Genomic DNA, 23,076 nt, shown 5'->3' with positions numbered 1-23,076 from the left:
ATCATTGTACTTCGTTCAGTTACATTATTTACTTATTTAAGAATTATGTCTAAACATTAATATGAAAAATAAAAAACAGCTGGTTTCTAGTAACTAATTATACAGGGTGAGTCTTAACTAAGTGCATATATTTTCAGGGTTGGTAGACCTCGATAAATGAAATATATTTTCTCTTTACCGTTCTTCAAATAAGTCTAAAATAGTCCGAATTTTTACATCAAAAGAGCCCAAAAAATGTTTTTACTTGTCAGAATCTGGAATTTTTCACAGCGGTTTTGTTTTCTAAATTACCTGTTGCCATGTGTAAGATATTATGTTTTTCAAAAAAAAAAAAAAAAAAAAAAAAAAAAAAAAAAAAAAAAAAAAAAAAAAAAAAAAATTCATAGACGTGTTTCTAGGATCGAAATATACCACCCACAAAAATATTTGCACCTGGTACAACTACTCACCCTGTATAATATATGTTATAAGTAGTGAAAATCAATTAAGAAATGTATTTTTTTTCGTTGTTTTGTAGCTTATCTATATTTTATTCTAAATAATTTAATTAATTTTAAATATTTTTGACTATTTCTCAATACATTCTAATAAACATTCAAATTTACTGTCATTGGGGAATGATTCTCTATACTTTAGCTTATATTGAAACCTCTTTGCAATCTTTACCAAATTTGTTGATATACTCGTCTGTGATATTTTTTATTCAACGTTTCTTATTCTATGATAGAATTTGATATGATTACTTCCTCAGGGTTTTAACGTGGGTTACCGTTCTGCCTCTATGGGATCATACAATTTTACCTCAGTAACTGGTGACGGTGAAGACGGTGGTGAAATCCTACTGGGTGGCCTCGCTAAATTCACTAGATATCACATAGTGATACAGGCCTACAATGAAGTGGGGGCGGGTCCTCTAAGTGACCCAGTCACAGCTCAAACTATGGAGGACGGTAAGTCATTCTTATTAGAAATTAAAGTTTTATATATATATTTTTAATTCACAGTTCTAGCAGACCTCAGTGGTCTTGCGATGTGCACCTCTTACCTCACAAAGCCTCAAGAGTGAGCTGTAGCCTCCTCCTACCGAAGACTGTAGCAATGGGACTACTCCCAAGGCTATAAACTGACGTATGAGCCAGTCCCTGATGACAGGTGGCGAGGAAACGACGAAATGGAGACTCGAAAAACGACAGCATTGACAACTGTCATCACCGGCTTGAGGAAATTCACCAATTACAGTTTGCAGGTGTTGGCTTTCACCAAAGTGGGTGATGGGGTTTTGACAGTTCCGCATTACTGTCAAACAGAGGAAGATGGTAAGGATAATCATGATTATATTATTATAATTAATAATATAATCATATAGTGGAGTGGCCCAGAGACATGTGAAACCTTCTGTATTATGTTTTATAGATAAAATACTAAAAAAAAAAAATGTTTACCCATTTTTTTCGTTGCTTTAATTTTTTATTTTAGTAATTTTAGTAAATTCTTTAATTATTTCCCTTCTCTTAATATTTTGATTTTTTAATTCTTTTCTACGTAAATTTATTGAAATAAATAAATCCAATACATAAGCTATACCTATTCTGATTATATTCTAATCATTGAAATTTTGATTGAAATCGAATTATACAGGGTGGCGCGTCATATACGACGCGGTTTCTGCAAGGAGAACAAAAGTTTGTATTGAAGTGCAATTTTCTGAGCTTATATAAGTCAATTGATTATTTTCTAAAATTATGTAGAGTTCTAGGGTGTCCCAAAAAAGTTACACATCAAAGTTATGTTTTTGTAATGGAACACCCTATATATTAATTGATTTTTGGATTCCAGTAAAAAAATAAAGGTTTGTTTCATTAGAAAAGTATATGACTAAAATGTAGTTTTTGAAATACATTCACCGGCACGAAAAATGGGCACCATAAATCTTTGATAATGTAGTATGTATTTTAAAGGTTAATATATTTTTATTTTAATGGGCCGATTTTGATGATTTTTAACAGTGTGCCAAAGTATTTGACTTCTTAGTATCTTTTCTAAATCAAAAGTGACTCCCCACCTATTAATTATACAAAGGAAAAATGTTATTTTTTATGAAAGTTTGAAGCAACTCTGTGAAATATGTTTAAAACAGTAAGAAATTCAAAATTATTTTATGAATACATCCTTTCTAGATGGTTTGTTTTTTAGTTCATCTCATTAGCTTTATTTTGTTGGAAATATTCGATTTTAAAAAGGCATTAACATTTTTCGTATTTTTACATTAAGACCATGCCTTTGCTTTTGGGCCCAGTCAACACATCTAGTAAGTTCTGGTCCGGAAGCAGGCCAGCTATGACATAGATTTGCTTCATTTAATCTTCTTTTTGTAGTCCGTTAGTTCAATATGTACGGTTCTTAAATGCAATTCATTATCAATTTGAAAAGCTGACAAACGGCGGTTTCTTAGATAAACTTACAATAAGTCGATCGTCTCGATTAGAAGTTCTCATACGAATGTTCCTGGACGTCTGTATTGACGTCCTCATGGACATCGTCGTAATTCAAGACAATGTACTCTATGGTATTAAGGTATTTTTAGAACCAGAATTTTATAGCAAATTCACAAACTCAGATAAATAAATGATATATATTTGACTCACCCTGTATATCTATAAAAATATTTTGAAATGTGAACTACCATTAAACATATATTTTGTAAAAGGTTTGGAGTGAAAATCTCAAATAGAATCCTGATACAGAGCTTTTCCGGAAAGCAGACCATCTTGTATGTATAGAAATTTTATTAAAAAAAATTTTGTAATATATCTTATTAACAATACAATGCAAAAGTTTTATAAAATTCGTTCACAGTAAAGGAATTCCGAGGTTTGTATCTCATAAGGGTTTAAAGCACTCCACTAATAATATATAATAAAAAAAAAAAAAAAAAAAAAAAAATATTTTCAAAATTTTAATATTTATTACTATCATTTGTAGTAGGGTAGGTCAAGCGGGAATTTTGTGATTTACTCATTAAAGGGGGGAAATTTTGCACCCCCTAAGTACCCCTACCGTACATGAACTTTTTTATACAGGTCAAAAAATTCTGAAGCAAAATAAAAAATTTAGTTTAAAATATTAGTCTTTATGGGTCTATTAAAAATTTTATTTTTGTTTCAGTTCAGGATCTCTACTGATATTAAGGTGGTGGTGGCAACGCCGCAGTCTTTGAAAGTGTCCTGGCTGGCACCTTTAGAACCCAACGGGATCGTAACCAAGTACAATTTATACAGGTTGTACTTTTTAAAGCTATATAATGAACTGAATTAAAAAAAAAACGATTGATTGTTTACAGGAGAGCTCCTGATGGTCGACAGGAGGCTGAAAATGGTAGGCAGATCATTTCCAGTCATAATACAGTGTTTGAAGTGAAGAACGTGCAACAGCATTTGGAGTACCAATTCTGGGTGACGGCATCAACTAGAATAGGGGAGGGTCAAAGTTCTAAAGTTGTGACGCAGGTGATTACGTCAAGAAGTAAGTAGAAATATTAAGTTATATAGTTATTTATTAAATTAAACAGATCTAAAATAAATATATCTAGGCATTGCATCTTTATTGAAGCAGAATATAAAAATATACTACTAAAGAATTACATTAAAATACTACACCTCATTTCCTTTTTGATAGCACGATGATTTCACACCTACATACTTTGTGGTTAAAATTGATATTATTTATTGTCTATGAATATCTAATCTACCACGTAAAGTTCTACAGGGTGAGTCTTAAATAAGTGCATATAATTTTAGAGGTAGTATAGTTTCTTTAGATCACAGGAACCTGAAGTTTTTTAGCAGAAAAATTTTTGATAAATTTTATATCAAAAATTTGATAAAATTTTGATTTGATAAAACGACAGTATAGGTATAGTCTATGAATATAACTTTGAATTTGACCGTTATTTTTACCAACATATGAAATATAAATCCCTCTGTCAAAAGAGTTACTGATATTCTTTAAATTGAGTGCCTGAACGAATCAGATCGGTAAATCTTTTTACTTTCGTGAAATAGAAAAAGGAAAATAATAAAACAAGTGACAGTTCTTCCTCTTCTTGCAAAAATCAACACGAAATGTCATAATTGACAAAAGTAAAATGTCATCAGCTTTGACATTTCTAAATATTAGACCAATGCCGTGTCCCTACAAGGATGATATATAGAAGAAGGATATTCAACTCCCTATCGGGCTATGTTGGAAAATATGCCGTATTTTGTCGAGGAAGACGATTTCGTCACGACCAATGGGCGTCTAGTATTTGAAAGTGAAAACATATAAATTGACAGTAACCTATGTTTTTTGAATCATTTCACTGACAGATGCGATGATGGGATTAACCATTGTAATTTATAGATCAAACGTTTTTTTGAAAAAATAATGTATTTTAAAGTTATTTCCTAGAGTTTGGTTTGGCCTTCTCTATTTTGGTATTTACCTACTAATAAATAATATCTTATTTTTGTATTTCGATGTATGGAAATCAGCAAGTTTTGTATCTGAAACCGCAAAGAAATTTCGCTCTAGTGAGAAAAATATTATTATATCTTTTTAGACGTGTAGAATTACAAAATTTCTTATCTCAGATGTTCTAAATGTGAGTGCATGTCAAAAAATTTAAACCTATACTTGATATATTATTTCAAGTTATATGCTTTGACAATTTTTGGAAGTAAACAAATATTGAAGAAAGTGTTGTGCCTTCACAATTTAAATTGGCATTAGGAATAGATTTCCTTGATTTAGTAATGATATTGCTCATAGAAATTGATAATGTGAAGAATAACAATACAGGAACATAGAATAACAAGAAAAGAAATTAGCAACAAGTTGGGTTATAGAGATAAATTTATTTATATACCTAGTTTGTTTAAAGAGTTTAGTTTGAAAAAAAGGTAAAACAATTATTATTGTCCAGGTCATTTGATAACTGTTGTTAATTGATAACATATTACAGGGACACAGTAAAAAGACAAAACATTTAGACTTGTTTAGACCCTTTGAAAGAGAAATGTTTGCAATGGATATTAATAAATTCTAGCCAATTTGTACGATGTACAATGCAGGCAATATTTCTGCCTCCTAACGCACTATTCGCGTAAAAGAAGATGTGGGTATTGTATTTATATGTAGTTAATGATACATGGAATATATTTCTATATTATTGCAATAACGATGTCTTTATGTTGTATTTTTTAGAACAGATTTATTATTAGTTGGCTAGTGTGTTAGTAGGATAACCATTAGTAGTTATAAAGTGTGAAGTCGTCAGGTATTAATAATAATAGGTATTGATCAAAGCTTATACATTTATTGTGATATTTATATTGTGAATTTAAGTAGTTAGAGTTTTGGTTGTTTAATAAACGAATTAATGTGCTTATTGTGTATCTAATTAAAAGAACAATGAAAAGTTGAATACCATAGAGGTACGTATGTTATACAAAGAATTTGCATCAACATTTTTTGGTTATATTGCCTGATATTTGTTTCTTGAACTAAAGAATTATACAGTACCTACACAATATATAATCTGCAGCTACATAGGTAGGTAGCTATGTTTCATTTTTTAATATAATATCTAACATCAGAAATCTTGTTAATTATCAACTATAAACAACTAAGAACTAAAATTATCAACTATAAACACAATATAATATACTGTATCTTAAGCAATATGTAATTATTTGTAATTTTTTGGAAATAAAAACTGGTACTAAATTCTTTTTGACTATTTAATTTCTAAGTCACAAATAATGAATTACGGACAATAGCAAAGAAAATTATACAAGTAAAACATAATTTTAACTTATTTCTCTAATGGGATTTTGGTATTGATCTACTTAGTAGGATATGCAGTTATCAATCATATTTTTGAATATTTATATCCAATATTGTTCAGGAACAGCCAATTACTCTGAAAAAAAAAATACTTATGGTCAAATTCTTTGAAAAGATACTTTTAAAATCAGTAATGATAAAAAATATATAAATGTTGTATAGCAGAACCAGGGGACACATAATTAGGGGAATTAACAATAGATTATTAAAAACTACCTTCTTTAAAAAGTAGTATTATATGCACTTAGAAAGACTATTAAGGATATAAGTACACATAGAAAGAAAGTAAGTATATATACTGACATATATATAACTACATATGAATACGATACCTACAGTATACAATATTACTAGTATAAAAATAACAGCACAGTCGGCACACTAAAATAAAAAGAAAGCAGCATAATATTCAGGTATGTATCTAAGTAAAATTTTCTCAAAATATAGAATATGAAATAAATTGCAACTAAATTTAATTAATAAATAATAAATAAAATTATTAAGTGTTATTAAAACTTTATGCAAATATATGTTACCTTAATACTTTGTCTTTAATCGTACTCTTCTGACATGGCTTTTCAAACTAATATTTATGAACTTTTGTTTCCATATTAATTTCAATATATTTGAATAAAACTGGAAAAATAATCAATAATGGCATGAAATTTTGATTTCTTATGTCCTTAAATTATTTATATCGTGTTATACATAATACTTACATAAATATTCAATTTAAAATAGATCAACACTTGAACGAGTGAATATAAAATAGTATATTATCAATTTCTATGAGCAATATCATTACTAAATCATGGAAATCTATTCCTAATGACAATTTAAATTCTGTGAAGGCACAACACTTTCTTCAATATTTGTTTACTTACAAAGGGCAAAGGGTATAACTTGAAATATTTCAAGTATATATTTTTAATTTTTGACATTAAGCACTCACATATAGAACATCTGAAATAAGAAATTTTGTTATTCTACGCGTCTAAAAGATATAACATTTTCTCACTATAGAGCGAATTTCTTTGCGGCTTCAGATACAAAACTTGCGGATTTCCATACATCAAAGCTAAAATAGATATTATTTATTAGTAGACAAATACCATAATATAGAAGGCCAAACCAAACCTCTAGGAAATAACTTTAAAATTAAAATAAAAAAAAAAACGTTTAGATTTTGGATCTATAAATAACAATAACAATCTCATCACATTTGTCAGTCAAATGAGTCAAAAACATAGGTTACCGTCAATTTATATGTTTTCAATTTCAAATACTCGACGCCCATTGGTCGTGACGAAATCTTCTTCCTCGACAAAATACGGCACGTTTTTTTTGGTCCAGTCGAATATCCTTATTCTATATATCCCCTTGTCGTCCCTAATAGAACAGCCACAGGCGAGATTTATGACGTCACGCTAGTTAGATACCACGGATTAATAAATATGTTGTAGAATACATGAAAAACATAATTATTCCTCGTATTTTTGGTTCGTATTTTAAAAATGATGTTTTATATACATAGTATACATAGTACATAGTTTACATGAAATATACATAATATACAGTAGTTAATAAATACAACTATAATATATATATTTATAGTAATAATACTTTGGCAAATAAACTATGAACTATACATATGCAACAAATGTTTTAAATATACAAACATGAATAGGCGGTACATAAGATAATGGAGTAAAATGTAAAATATATTGTTTTTTTTTTTTTTTTTTTTTTATTTAACAAAAACATTCAATATCTATAAATAGTGATTATAGTAGTGAATAGTAAGTTATATAATAGTGATGTATTATTATTTGCATTAACAAATTTATTTATATATTATAATGTTTGCGAGTTAATAAACTAATATAAACTTGTCAAAAGATGACCACATATTTTTTAAGTATTATTCTTAACACAAAACTATCTACATTGACTATTGAGTACGATTTCAACCATATTGTAAAACATTTGCTGCTTTTGTATGGTTCATAGTTTATCTAGCAATTATTACTAAATAGGTATATATATATATATATATTATATATATATATATATATATATATATATATATATATATATATATATATATATATATATATATATATATATATATATATATATATATATATATATATATATATATATATATATTATTTAATAACTGTATGTGTCTTTATATTTCATATAAACTATATCATTTTAAAAATACAAACTAAAAATACGAGGAATAATTATGTTTTCCAGTATTCTACAACATATTTATTAATCCGTGGTATCTAACTGGCGTGACGTCATAAATCTCGCTCCGAGGCTGTTCTATTAGAAACGGCATTGCGCCAGCATGGCCGCAAGTTGCCTAACCTAATAAAAATTAACACTAGAGAAGCCCGCCGGAACTGTCAAATTCAAAGTTATTCGTTTACAGACTATAGTAGAGTAAATTTAGATGGAAAATCGTGGTTCTCAGGACAAAATTCATTTCTACCAGCTCTGTGGAATATGTGCACGTATTTAAGGCTCACCCTAATATGTAAATGAACATGAAATTTTATTATCCTTCTTTTTTGGGAGAATAGAACTATAATAGGAAGATAGAAATTGAACATGCAAAAATCCATATAGTATTTTAGTATCTGAAAAATATGAAAATGTGTGTAGGCCTGTCGGTTGACACAAAATGTGCATCAAAATGTATTCACATTTTTTTGTTAAACGACAGGCCTGTACACACTTTTTGATTATTTTTAATACAATTGTTTTTTATTTTCTTTTTCCTTTAGTACCAGCAAGAATAATATCATTTGGAGGCCTGGTAGTACGACCGTGGAGAACCACCGTTTCTTTTAGTTGCGAATCTGTGGGCAGTCCTAGAAGAGAATGGCTACGGAGTGACCAAATTTTGAAGGTCTGTTTAATTTTTTTTAATTTTTTACGTTATTTTTGATAAAAATTGATTTTTAGGGTGGAGCAAACCATAATCAGCAACTTCTCGATACAGGAGAGCTGATTCTATCTAGCCTACAGATTACTGACGCAGGAAATTATACTTGTAAAGTTGACAACGGGCATGGAACTGATAGGTTAGATTATTTTGATATTTTTTTCTTCACTTGGAATGCCGGTAACGTAACTTTTTTCAGGATTACATATAATTTGGTGGTTCAAGTACCACCAAGTGCTCCTTTACTCTATGTTACCTCGGCGACCAGTTCGAGTATTTTACTCCATTGGAAGCCGGGAAATAATGGAGGAGCTGCCATCAGTGGGTTTCATCTGAATTATAGGTTAGTATTAAATATTTTTTTTGTTTTATTTTTTAAAAGTGTTTTCGTTTTTTTTTTGTTGCAGGAAAGAACATGGAGATTTGGACGAAGTTCATTTATCTCGACATGCCACCAGCTTTGAATTGAAGGTAGATATAAATTATTTATTTTTAATTTTATTATTTTTTTCACACACATATGGTATAATTTTCTTTCAGATATTATCTCTAAAAATTATAAACAAGCATGACTCTCCATGATTTTTTTTATAAAGTATATCGGTAAACAAATGGTAAAAGTACTAACAGAAGATATGCTTATTGTTTTAGGGTCTCTCTTGTGGTTCCACGTACCACCTCTATTTGACAGCTCACAATAAAATAGGACCCAGTCCTCCCAGTCATCCGTTACAGGCCAGGACTCAAGGTCATCCTCCTGGAGTACCGCCGGCACTGTCTTTTATCAGTCCAAATTCAACCAGTGTAACGCTGCGTTTACATGTATGGCCAGATAATGGCTGTCCTATTTTGTATTTTGTGTTACAATACAGGAAAGCGACTGATAGCCAGTGGACTTTAGGTAAATAAAAATAAGTCTTTTCTCTAATAAAATTTTTTACCTAAATAAGCATTTAACTAAACTGAATTTTTAACGTTATTCTTTAATAATGCTATGCATTCACGCATTAGAGGCGAAATCGAGATCATTAATCTCCGTTTTTGACAGTTCTGTTTGATGAACTTGCAATTTCGTAAACTCGTTTTTTTCTTGACCAGTTAGTTTATTTTTGTATCTTCAATGCAATAGTCTCCAATGCCCTCAAACCTCAAAGAAGGACATCGATCACCGGTCTGACCACAGCTACGAAATACGTCGTGAAGCTGGAGGCGCACAACGTAGCTGGTTTCAGCACCGAAGAATTCAGCTTCATGACGCTGACGAAAGATGGCGACGTACCGCCTCCCGACCTGATAAGGCAGGGAAACGACGATAAGCCTTTTTACTCCGACTGGAAGGTACTGATTCCTTTTATCATTGTCGTGGGACTGGCCAAGGTACTTCTTATCGGGATCGCTGTGTGTATTAGAAGACGTAAGTACAACTCTTTTTAGTATAATCTTCTTTATAGGTGCTGGTAACTAAACCCAGTTTGTTTTACTTATTCAGATTTATTTTTTTATTTTAGATATCTTTTTTATAGTTATAGTAACTATATAAATAGATTTTAAAGACTGTTCAGCTATCTTTCACTGTTACGTCATCATTATTTGTCAAATATGAGTTTTATGGTGTGTCTGAGATCAGTTCATATTGTTTAGAAAATTTTAAGTACGTTTTATATATTATTTATATTATATTTTAAGTGCGTCAACAATCAAATTTTAATTTTGACACTGATCGATCTCCGTCAATAAAATTATTACCCCGAATCAAATGACAATGACAGTTACTAAAAAGAATATGCAGTAATTTACGAAGTGCCGTAATGACGTCACCAATCTATTTCATCTGGTTGGCAAGTGATCGAGAGAGTTCGACAATATATGACGTGACGTTGGACGATGGCTAAACATTCTATATATTTATTTTTCATCGAATAAATTTTAGAAGAACGTATTTTACAGTAACACATGACATATTAATTTTTGTAAATAATTTTTTAAGTAACTTTTTTAATAACTTCATATTTAGCATGTAAAAGGCGAATCAGATACAGGAAAATTATGAATAACATATTTTTAACTTGCGAACACATAGTAATGTGAAGTTTTTTACCAATTTCTAAAAGATTCTTTATATAACATGGTATATAAAAGAAATAATGATAAGGAAAAATATTTCGTTATAAAAATTAAATCTATTTTATTTTTCCACAATCGATATTGTCCCATTCGGCCTTGTGCCTTTGTATTTTAGAAGGGTATTGATTTAGTAATAGCGCCATCTATGCTTTCAGGACGGAAAGAGAACGCAAGAGAGCATCTGGACAATCAGCAGAACGCTGAGGCACAACGAGAAAGATATTATGCCACCATTCACAAGGTGGCACTGCAAGCTGGTGAAAAAATACCAGGTAGGTTTTTTAAATACAGAGAGAAATATATATATTTATGTTAAAAAAATAATATACGGTTTTTATATAGTCCTGGTATAGTTCTTTCGTTTAGCTGAAATCAGTTGTTAGAAAAAAAATTGTCTTTAAAAAGCTACCGTGAACCACGGAAAACACAAATTTTCATGCGGAAATGCGTAATTTCCAAATTTCGCACTTTAGAATAACTGAAATCTGCTATAAAAAAATACATTTTGCGTTTTATTTTTAATATTTTTCTGAACATAATAAAAAAAAAAATAAAAAAAAAAATTAAAAATTTAAAAATTAAAAATTAAAAAATAAAAAAAATTAAAAATTAAAAAAATAAAAATAAAAATTAATTATTATTATTTATTCTTTTTAAAAATTTTCCTGCGGAAATAAGTGGTTTTCATTTTCTAAGGAAATGTATTAGACTTTAGAATAGCTGAAATCAGTTATATAAAAAATAAATACATTTTTGCCTTTTAAAAGCATTCACGAATTGAGGAAAATAAAAATTTTCCTGCGGAAATAAATTGTATCCATTTTCTGAGGAAATTTAATAGACTTTAGAATAACTGAAATCAGTTATATAAAAAATAAATATATTGTTGCCTTTTAGAAGCGTTTACAAACTCAGGAAAATAAAAAATTTCCTGCGGAAATGCTTGCTTTTCATTTTTCATTTGTTCCTTATTATATTATCGGGTCTTGTAAAGTATAAGTACCCACGAATTTAGCAATTTTTTTGGCAGAAAATCCTATGCTTATAGAACAGTTTAGAAGAAAAAAATCCTTGGATGAAGCACTTTTGAACGAAAAAAAAAATTTAAAAGTGTCTAAAATGCTAACCAATCTAATAATAAATCTAATAATATTTTTACAAAATCACAGTTAATTATTAAAATATAAAAACCACAGCTTAACACCCTCCACAAAGAAAAGGTAACCAAAGCAACCCAAATCCTAACCAATCTAATAATATTTTTGCAAAATCACAGTTAATTATTAAAATATAAAAAAACAGCATGATCCAATGATTTTTTGTTTTGAATCAGCCCTATTTACGTAGGTACTCCTAACGCCTTCTTGAACGCATATATAAAGTCATTTTTTATATAACAGATTTCAGCTAAACGAAAGTTGAGCCTCAAGGCTCCTCTAAGTTTTCTTCTTTCACTGGCCTTCAATATTTTTAACGTTTTTTTAATTATTTCATCAAGATTTTTTTGTTTTTGCAGAAACCTCCGAAGACATATCACCCTATGCAACGTTTCAATTATCCGAACCGAGCACCCTTCCTCAGAACACCATGCTGCACAGTTTTATGTACCACGAACACCCTGTAACTGAAGGATGTGCCTCCCCACCGCCTTCCAGCTCTGTACAACGAAACTCACCTTACTATAATATCGTAAGTTTTCTATGTGTTTTAAATTATTCCTACGCTTCGGTTGTTTTGTACGGTTTTGACCGTACGTTAAAAACGGAGGTGTGGGAGCTCCTTTATATTGTTAAGGTAGTTAATAAGGTTTTCTTTTGTTTAGAAACAGACTAAAAAACGCACGGAATCACCATATTACAACATAGTATGTACCTACAAGTGACAAATATAGGTGTAGTACGTCCTTTAAATTTGGCTGTAAGGATGAAAATACAAAGTTTTTACTGATATTTATTTTTTTTTCGATAGTTTTGTTATATAATTTTATATTTATAAAAAAATCAGATCGGTATGTTCATCCTAAGGTCTTTGTGTAGATTGTCGCTAAAAATTTGATGTTAAACATATTTTATATTGCTTTTTTTGGTGGTTTTGTGATCGTTATAGACCAGCTTCAGTGCCTTGTCGAAGTACCATATTATGATAAAAAGTATTACGATTAAGTGGGTCTTATAAAATCTTAAGAGAAAATTTCATTAAAATTTGTTGAACTGTTGAAGTTTAAAGCCACACTTGATTGATAAGAAAACTTTTTGATCATACTGTGTTCTTAATGTATATTTTCTGCTTTATTTTCTTTTTTAAGGAGGTTAAATCAAACTCAAATATAATATTTTCAAGAATTTTTATTAATAAATAAGCCTCATCATATTTTCTTAATAAACAACAACAATAATAATCATGTTACAGCAATATAATAACCTTCTTTGTGAAGAACTAAGATGTAAACCAAAATACATTTGAAACCCGCAAAAGAAATTTTAATTTTAGTTGATTTTAAATAATACTGTATATATTTCTATGCTTTTATTATAATCTGAAATTTTTCTTCAAAAAAAGAGAAAGTTTTTTTTTGTGTAGGTGTTGGGATAAAAGTAAAAAAATAAGAAAATCACACAAAGTAGTATTATCTTTCTTGAAGTTAAGTTTTCAAATTATAGATAAGATAATAAAAATCTATAATGTCATGTATAACTTTATAAAACAAGGTAAGGATTAAAAAAAAAACAGATACAAACACGTTCTTTTTGTCTGTTTTTGAAGCAAAAATTTCAAAGTACAAAGGGCCACGGCCGCAGAAGGGCCAACAGGAAGGACATCGACAGTGACGAAAGTGAATCTGACCAAGAGGCGCTCACTTCCAGTCGTACCGAGTCATCAAATCAACTGGACATGAAACATAAAGCACCAGGTAACGTCAAAATGTAAATTGTATTCATTCATTTCAACCCAGTGATAATCAGTATATATTTTTTAATATTTTAATTCTAACATATAAACGCCAATCCCCAACAAAATACGTAATTCGTTTAAAATTAATCTCTTTGAGCGAATTTACAATTTATTTAATTTTTAGTCATGTAGAAATTCTTATTTATTAATTGATAAACCCTGTACAGAAATATTTTTATGTTGACTAGTGTATTTTTTTAATAGTTTTAAATCAATACTAGTTTTATTATAATGCCCTTTATAAAAAATAATATATTAAGAGAATATAAAAAAATATAAGTATACTTTAGGTTGCATACACATTTTTGCATTTTTTTTCGTTATTGTCATATCATTATAAGTAGCTGAGTAATACTAATGAGCAATAAAGGGTATTATTACTATTAAGCCTTCACCTACCATGGCACGGCCCAGTCCAGCACGTCTTCCGACTTGTCGCCCATGTCTGAGCAAAAGTCACTGCCAAGGCGCAACAGGAACAGGTGAGACGAACCATAGAATCACTAGGGATGTCCAAACATATCGATTTATTAGGAAAAATATCGATTTCCTTAAAAATATATCTATTTGAATCGCAGATAGGTTTGAGGCTAGCCTACATATTATTATGTAGTGAAACTATTGAAATAGTTATGTAATTTTTTGTGTTACTTAATTATGAAGAATTTGTCAACTTTTCTATGGCGAAATTTTCGAAAATGGGCTGGAATTTTTTTGGATAAAAATACCATAATTTTTCAAAACGTTTTAATTAACAGATACTGCAAAAATTAGCTCAACGTCAACAAATCTTCAAAATACCTTTTGGAGGTTTGTTGATATCTAGATTTGTAGTAAGTTACAAAATTATTTCAATAATTCCAGGCATTTTTCTGTGACTGTTTTTTTTTTATTCCTTTCGATGTTAGTGTGGTGGAATAGACGTATTTTTTTTTTTGTACAGGGTGTCCCAGAAATAAGTTTGAAAAACAATAAAGAAACATATTTTCTCTTTATTGTTTTTCAAATAAGTCCAAAATAACGGAGTTATTTTACTTTGAAAATTTCCAAAAAATGATTTTTGCTCAAATTTTGAGAACCACTTCTGAATTTTCTTGTAAATTTAATCTACTACCAATGTTGCCATATTATCAAGAAATTTTTTTTAAATAAAAACTAAATAAATTTCAAAAAAAACTTTCGAAAAAAATCCCTCATAGGCGTGTTTCTGGGGTTGAACTATACTACCCGTTAAATACTTGCACTTATTTCTGGGACACCCTGTATAACTATGCTATGCTTAAAATTTACAGTAATAAACATAAAAAGATAGAAACTACTGTATACTATATTTAATTTTAATTTTTGTTGCGTCCTTTGTGAAAAAGGGCTTCACTACCTATATATATGCTGTATAATTAATAATATACTAGGTAATAATAGATAATTAATAATATTGAAGAAGTTTGACTAGCGATAATTTATAAACCCTGAATTATTCTTGCGACGTGGATAATAATAATCAGATAATGTCAAATGGATTAATTTTATAGTTTTTTAACTTTTTTGTCGATTGGATAGTTAGGTGGTTACCTACAGCGTAAATATTCTATATCATGTATAATCAGGGGTAAATCTCTATAAAAGAAAACTGATATGTTTTTTTCTTATGGACATCCCTACGTCTCACCCTTATTACCCCCATCCCCCATTCTCTCTAACTCCTCATAGTTTGTATAGGTTCGGCGCCCAGGGTCGCTCAGGCTCCCAAAGGCACATCCTGAGCCACCTCTCTGTGGCGGAAACGGTCTTCAGCGAATCGGCCACCACCACACCCCCCGGCCAAGGCGGTGGCCAAATCGAGCTGAGCGAGGCCGAGTGCGACATCGACACGCTCAAGAAGCTCAAGCTGGGCCTGCGCAGCTCGCTGTGGGCCAGGCCGCAGGCCGGTGGCCAACAGGGAGGCGGCGGTGGCCAGCAGCCTCCGTCGGACTACTCCATTGCGGTCTAAGAGGGGTGAGTGACGGGAAAATAACGGGTGAAGGTGGAGGGGGTAGTGACAGATAGGGTTTTTTGGGGTGAAATTTCGGAATATTCGTGTTAAATTAAGAGACTTTACTGCCAAAATTATATAATATATATATTAGAGGTTAAAAGAAGAGACTTCTTGGAGATTGGCACTGAACCTTTGGATTTTTTTTAATATTTTAATCATTGAATAAAAAGACAAAGATTGGATGCACAGAAAAGAGCAAAATTGTTTTATTCAAAAAGGTTTTTTATAAAAACATTACACATTTTTATCATTTCTTAGTCTTTTTATTCAATGGTTTTGATTGTTCCCTTTGTTTCTTCTATTCATTTTTTTTATAATACGGTGTATTTAGTAATTCCTGTTTTTTTAGCAGTAAAGTAGCACTGGTATAAAGATATTCTCTATTCTTTGCTACTTCTATGAATCAATTTTCAATCTTTCTATACTTTTTATAATAACATACGTGTATCTAAATCTTACTGTTTTTTTGTCAGTAATATTACTAGTGTAGAGATATTTTTTATTCTTTGTTTCCAGTAACAAAGAACCAACTTACTTTTTGTTCTGGTCTCCATCGCATATTCTTATGCTGGAAGTACCTACACACTCGCCGAGGAGGGACAAAAAGGACGGTTCTAACCAATAATAATGTACATATCGTAACTTGACATTAGCCGCCATATTGCGCATCATCGTCTGGTACTCAGCAGTTTTCAGCTTGTTTGTTTACAAATAATTTTACATTGTTTTACGAAGGTTTTCCGTGTATTAATCTCATTTTAGTGGATTAAAGACAGTTTTAGTGGATATATTATATTTTTAAAGTTTTAGTGTAACTAACGTATTAACGTAAGATTGATGAACTAGATAGTTTTTTAAAATCATTTATCAAATTTTCCTTAGAAATGGAGATCATTCTTACCTGTAACAGTTTCGACTGGTTCGCGATATTTTAACGTGGTAAAAAGCTAAAACTATTTTTTTTTCGAATAAAAATATTGCTTGGAAATGTTAAATGTCGGCAAAATTAGATAAAAATAAATAAAGACTTTATAGAAAAACAATCTAACTTGTGGAATTGTTATTAATATTAAACATTTTGTTAATAGTTATTTTAAATATCACGCTAGCTGACGTCATCGCGCCAACTACTGTGATTGGTCCAAAGTTTCGAGGCAACCTGTTTAATATAATTACCTTGTGTACTTCCAGCATTATAATGTCTTAAACAGTCAGTTTTTAAAGGACGTCTAAGAGATTGACCTCTCCAAAATTATCATCGATTGTCATTTTCCAGCTATCTTTGACACAGTTTTTTTTATCATACGGTATTACTAGTGTGATATTTCTTTTTTTTATATACTGTGTGACATAGAAATCGCAACACCCAGTAAATGCAAATATATTTTCTTTTCATTAATATTTTAGGAAGTAGGTAGTTGGGATAAATATGAAAAAATAATCGTAGACATTTATTTCAAACAAATGTATTTAAAAGAATTTTGGATTTTGCAATTTTTATTTGACACAGCATATACAGGGTGTCCCAGAAACAAGTGCAAGTATTTTAAGGAGTGGTAGATCTCGATAAAAGAAACATATTTTCTCTTTATCGTTTTTCAAATAAGTCCAAAAAAACGGAGTTATTTTACATTGAAAATTTCCAAAAAAGATAATTTTTTGCTAAAATTTTGACAACCAACTTCTTTTCTGGATTTCCTTTCTTGTAAATTTAATATAACACTTATGTTGCCATATTATCAAGAAATTATGTATTTTAACTAAAAACTAAAAAAATTTCCAAAAATTTTTTCAAAAAATTTCAAATTTTCAAATTTTTTTTCGCGTAATAAACCTCATAGGCGTGTTTCTGGAGTTTAACTATACTACCAGTTAAAATACTTGCATTTATTTCTCAGACACCCTGTATAGTTTATTATATCTATATATTTCCTTAGACCTCAGAATTCAACACAAAGGTCTTATCATATTTTAGGTTCTTACTTGATCACTTTCTTTATATTTAATTAATTTCTTTTTCCAAAAGCTTTAACACATAATCTACTAACAAGGAAGGGATATACAAAGGGTTAAAAATACACAGATAGAAAATAAGTGCAATTTTATTAAGAAATATTTTTCATCTTGAAAGCATTTTTCCTTCATCAGGGTTCATTGTTGATTACCCAGAAGTCTTTGGTACTTTCTACCCTGAATTGATGCCATACGTCTGTCACTATCCTCCAGATAATCTAGCGGAGGGAAGGGCATATATATTCGAATCCAGTATCTTCTTAAATCAAATCATCACAGCTCCAAAATTTATTTATACTTAGATTAAAAAAATCTTTCAGTGCCAACAAAATATATGTATTGCCCTTTCCTCAAATGTTTTGTAATATATTATAGTTTTTCAAATAAATCACAATTTTATACAAAAAAGAGAATCAAAAATATATGATATATATTGTTGTGTTGTCTGCCTTTGTTACTATTATATATGACTATTTCGAAAAGACGACTTTGGAAACTTTTTCTATCATTGTACATGTTATTTTGTATTTTTTATTAAACTCGTAATAAGACTTGAACGGGCCGAGGTACGGTTCTTGGACTGTCTATTGACACGCCCATTCCTTCGAAGTACCTCGGCCGTTTACATTGTTAGGTGTACCGATAAATCAAAGATGAATCAAAACTTAAATCCCTGTACAAGAGTTAAAGAATAGTTCAAATTAAAGTCATTTGAAAAAGCCAAGCAATGTTTTATTTTGCCCCCAAATTTTATCCTGATTCTCTTGGGGCTAAACTATATTTTTATTAATTTTATCATTCTATATTTATGATTATATTTGTTTGCTTTAATTTTGTTTTATATTTATATTTCTTTGTGACAGTAATAGATCTTAATCTTTCATGGCATTCTATGATTACAGTTATCCAATCATATAATAGTATGAAGGATTACGATTATTACTTGATCATTATTTTTTATTTTATTAATTTATTTACATTTCAGGTGTCTCTTCACTTCATATCCTATATCATTCTTCTTCCTTCATCCTTCAATTTCACCGATACTACATCTTAAATACCCTTCTCCATATTTTTGTACCTCTTAAATGCATCCTTATACATATATTCCGTATTTTATCCCTTATATATCCACTTAATATATATCCACCCATCACAATATTTCTATCTTCGATCCGTTCATTCATTATACATCCAAATTTATGGATAAGTAATGAATGAATGTATTAGAGATGAAAATATTTTGAGCGTCAATTAAAGTTATTTTTATCCCCGATACCACATTTCAACATATTTCCATCTATACTTACATGCCAAGTGGATATATTTGGGATTGAATAATAAGTCTTTCTCCCTTCTATGTATTTTCATTCCCTGATAGATCCACCCTTCCACATAATCTATTCCTAATATCCTTTCATAGATCCACCCTTTAATTTTTCCATTCCTAATACATCGACCCAACTTGGTGGATGTATTAGGAATGAAAAATTAGGGAGGACCTTTGAGGGATGGATCTCTGATTAGGAATAGAAATATCTCGAAGGGTGTATATATCTTGGATGTATGTATTGGGATATGATATCCCTGGTACATGCCTAAATGATATGTACACCCTTCACGATATTCCTATTCCTGATAGGACATTAGGAATAAATTATGTAGAACGGTGGATGTACCAGGAATGAAAATATATAAACCCTTTAATATTATCCATTCCTAATAGATCCTGTAACACTATTCTATCCTTATTATACCCACCTAATATAAATTCACCCTGATTCGTATTTCCATTCTTTATACATCTCCCATCAAAAATATTTGATGGGTGAATGTATTAAGAATAGAAGACAAGGGTGGATATATGACTGGTGGATATATTAAGGATTGAATAATAATGCATCCTTCCCTTCTACCTATTTTCATCCCTCACACATCCTTCTACATATTCTATTCCTAATATCCTATCATATATATCCACCCTTTAATATATTTCCATCCCTAATACATCCACCAGGTAGGTCGATGTATTAGAGATGGAAATATAATATAAAGGTTGGAAATGATATTAGGAACAGAATATGTGGAAGGGTGGATGGATGTATCAGGTAATGAAAATACGTAGAAGGGAGGAAGACTTATTATTCAATCCCAAATATATCCACTTGGCATATAAGTATAAATGGAAATATGTTAAATAATCATAACAAATAATGTAATAATGTAATTATGTAATCGATTACATAAAGATTGCGTAATGATTACGTAATCGATTACATAATGATTATATAACGATTACGTAATGATTATATAACGATTACGTAATGATTACATAACGATTACGTAACGATTATATAACGATTACGTAATGATTACGTAACGATTACGTAATGATTACATAATGATTACGTAATGATTACGTAACGATTACGTAACGATTACATAACGATTACGTAACGATTACATAACGATTACGTAATGATTATATAACGATTACGTAATGATTACATAACGATTACGTAATGATTACATAACGATTACGTAATGATTACATAATGATTACGTAATCGATTACATAATGATTATATAACGATTACGTAATGATTATATAACGATTACGTAATGATTACATAACGATTACGTAATGATTACATAACGATTACGTAATGATTACATAACGATTACATAATGATTATATAACGATTACGTAATGATTATATAACGATTACGTAATAATTACATAACGATTACGTAATGATTACATAACGATTACGTAACGATTATATAACGATTACGTAATGATTACGTAACGATTACGTAACGATTACATAATGATTACGTAATGATTACGTAACGATTACGTAACACGGCATAACGATTACGTAATGATTACATAACGATTACGTAATGATTACATAACTATTACATAATGATTATATAACGATTACATAATGATTATATAACGATTACGTAATCGATTACGTAATGATTATATAACGATTATGTAATCGATTACGTAACGATTATATAACGATTACGCAATCGATTACGTAACGATTACATTAACGATTACGTAATGATTACGTAATCAATTTACCATCTTTTCCACTACTAATATACTAATCAGTATGATGGATGAGCATATTAGTAATATTCTATTCCTATTATCTTATCATTTCCAACCTTTATATTATATTTCCATCCCTAATACATCGACCGACCTGGTGGATGTATTAGGGATGAAAATATATTAAAGGGTGGGTATATGATAGGATATTAGGAATAGAATATGTAGAAGGATGTATGAGGGATGAAAATAGGTAGAAGGAAGGAAGCATTATTATTCAATCCTTAATATACCCACCAGTCATATATCCACCCTTGTCTTCTATTCTTAATACATTCACCCATCAAATATATTTGATGGTGGATGTATGAAGAATGGAAATATGACTAAGGGTGGATTTATAGTAGGTGGGTAAAATAAGGATGGAATAATATTGCAGGGTTTATTAGGAATGGATAATATTAAAGGATGCATATATGAGGGATGTATGTAACATGGATGAGGGATGAAAAAAGAAATCCGAGGATTGTCCATCCGGATAAAAAACCGGAAGAACAACCACCCGGATAGTTTGGGGAGGAGTTGTACCATTCAAGTGTTTGTTAACTTGCTGGATTTTCATCTGAACGAATACCCTCGGAATCTCTTTCTCAGAAGATTGTGTGATGGAGATATCTGAGGAATATTCTTCCGGATAAAACAGCAAGGAAACAAACACCCGAATAGTTTAGTAGAGTTTCACAATATCAGAGTTCCTCCCCATCCTATTATATCTGGAGGAATATTCCTCAGATGCCTCAAAAAGGAATCTAAGAAATATTCTTTCAGGTATAGCCTGGACGGACAAAAACCCGGATAGTGTGAAACCACACTAAAGGAAGTATATTAAGGAAAATGAGGCTGGATTTAAAGGTATACCCTAAGAGCAAAAATACCATTTTAAACTCCTGCTTTATTTTAAATGATGTTCTTTGTTACATGAAGATTAGTTTATAATGCAATATGTATTTTAAGTAGGATTATTTTTAAAAGAAAGCACTATAAACTAATCTATATGTAATAGATTATATAAAAAATAAAGCAGTAGGATCAAAATGGTATTCTGTATGGGTATGTTTTAGAAGGATAAGGGAATTGTTGTGATAAGAGTGTAAAGGAAATGTGGTATGGATTAATATTCCAGGGTACTCACCTTATAAGAACTTGTTTAAAGAAATAGCAAATGTCCAAGAATATAATATAATTGATGTTATGTATGTGAATTATATTATATATAAGGATTAGTTATGGTATTCTTGCACATTTGATATGTCTTTAAAAAAAATATATAGAAGATATGCATTATAGTAAAAATACCAAACACCCCTTACTAAACTGATATAATAATGTAAAAGATAAGAAAATAAAAAGAGGTAATTAAGAATTTGTTGTAATGAAATAAAATGTGTATCTGTATTAACTCAAAAAAATGGTAATTTTTATAACACTGCAGTATTGTTGAAGTATTCCGTAAATAAATTATTTGAAATATACTAACTCTTTTATTTTTTTAATTACCCTCACCCTTAGTTCAAATGGAATAAAAAATGAGAATGGTGTGAGTGAAGTCTCTTGAGAAATTATTTTTATTAAAGCCCGGTTGACACGGTACAAGTGTACTTGGATCAAATACACTTAGATGCTACCTTAACTGCCATATGAATTTACTTATACGGATATCTAGGCAGCATCCAAGTGTACTGGGTCCAAATACACTTGGATCGTATCATCTTGCCTGAAGAGAGTGGAACAATACAATTAAATTATTAATAAACAATGTGTAATGATATTAAGAGATGATATTAAATAATATATTGCACTGATAAGACTTTAAATTATTTTATATTGTTTTAAAATGTTGTTTAAGTTTAATAAAATTTAATTTCATTTAATTGTTATGTGTTTTACCGAAAATAAATATATTTTTAAAAGTATATTCAAATGTCTTTTTATTTCGCTTACCTTGTTATGGAATTAAAATAAAAAATTATTTTATAGAAG

General features: G+C 29.8%; 1 protein-coding gene across 1 annotated transcript in view; it reads left to right on the top strand.

The window, feature by feature from the left end:
• Window positions 1-17,522, top strand: part of LOC115891182 (Down syndrome cell adhesion molecule-like protein Dscam2) — a 39,214-nt gene extending 21,692 nt beyond the window's left edge. The window contains exons 4-20 of the mRNA XM_030911586.1: window positions 807-950; window positions 1,116-1,316; window positions 2,486-2,574; window positions 3,166-3,278; window positions 3,341-3,522; window positions 8,685-8,809; window positions 8,866-8,984; window positions 9,045-9,188; window positions 9,253-9,316; window positions 9,497-9,746; window positions 9,975-10,259; window positions 11,125-11,241; window positions 12,486-12,658; window positions 12,792-12,833; window positions 13,733-13,880; window positions 14,310-14,403; window positions 15,632-17,522. Of these exons, the coding sequence (XP_030767446.1) occupies window positions 807-950; window positions 1,116-1,316; window positions 2,486-2,574; window positions 3,166-3,278; window positions 3,341-3,522; window positions 8,685-8,809; window positions 8,866-8,984; window positions 9,045-9,188; window positions 9,253-9,316; window positions 9,497-9,746; window positions 9,975-10,259; window positions 11,125-11,241; window positions 12,486-12,658; window positions 12,792-12,833; window positions 13,733-13,880; window positions 14,310-14,403; window positions 15,632-15,911 (2,570 nt within the window). The 3' untranslated portion in view covers window positions 15,912-17,522. The remainder of the gene's footprint in view (window positions 1-806; window positions 951-1,115; window positions 1,317-2,485; window positions 2,575-3,165; window positions 3,279-3,340; window positions 3,523-8,684; window positions 8,810-8,865; window positions 8,985-9,044; window positions 9,189-9,252; window positions 9,317-9,496; window positions 9,747-9,974; window positions 10,260-11,124; window positions 11,242-12,485; window positions 12,659-12,791; window positions 12,834-13,732; window positions 13,881-14,309; window positions 14,404-15,631) is intronic.
• The last annotated feature ends 5,554 nt before the right edge of the window (window positions 17,523-23,076 follow it).

This window comes from Sitophilus oryzae, unplaced genomic scaffold (assembly GCF_002938485.1).
Source record: "Sitophilus oryzae breed Bouriz unplaced genomic scaffold, Soryzae_2.0 scaffold_979_pilon_pilon, whole genome shotgun sequence".
NCBI lineage: Eukaryota > Metazoa > Arthropoda > Insecta > Coleoptera > Curculionidae > Sitophilus > Sitophilus oryzae.
Note: the sequence above shows the minus strand (reverse complement) of the source record. Positions and strands in the feature narration are given on the sequence as shown.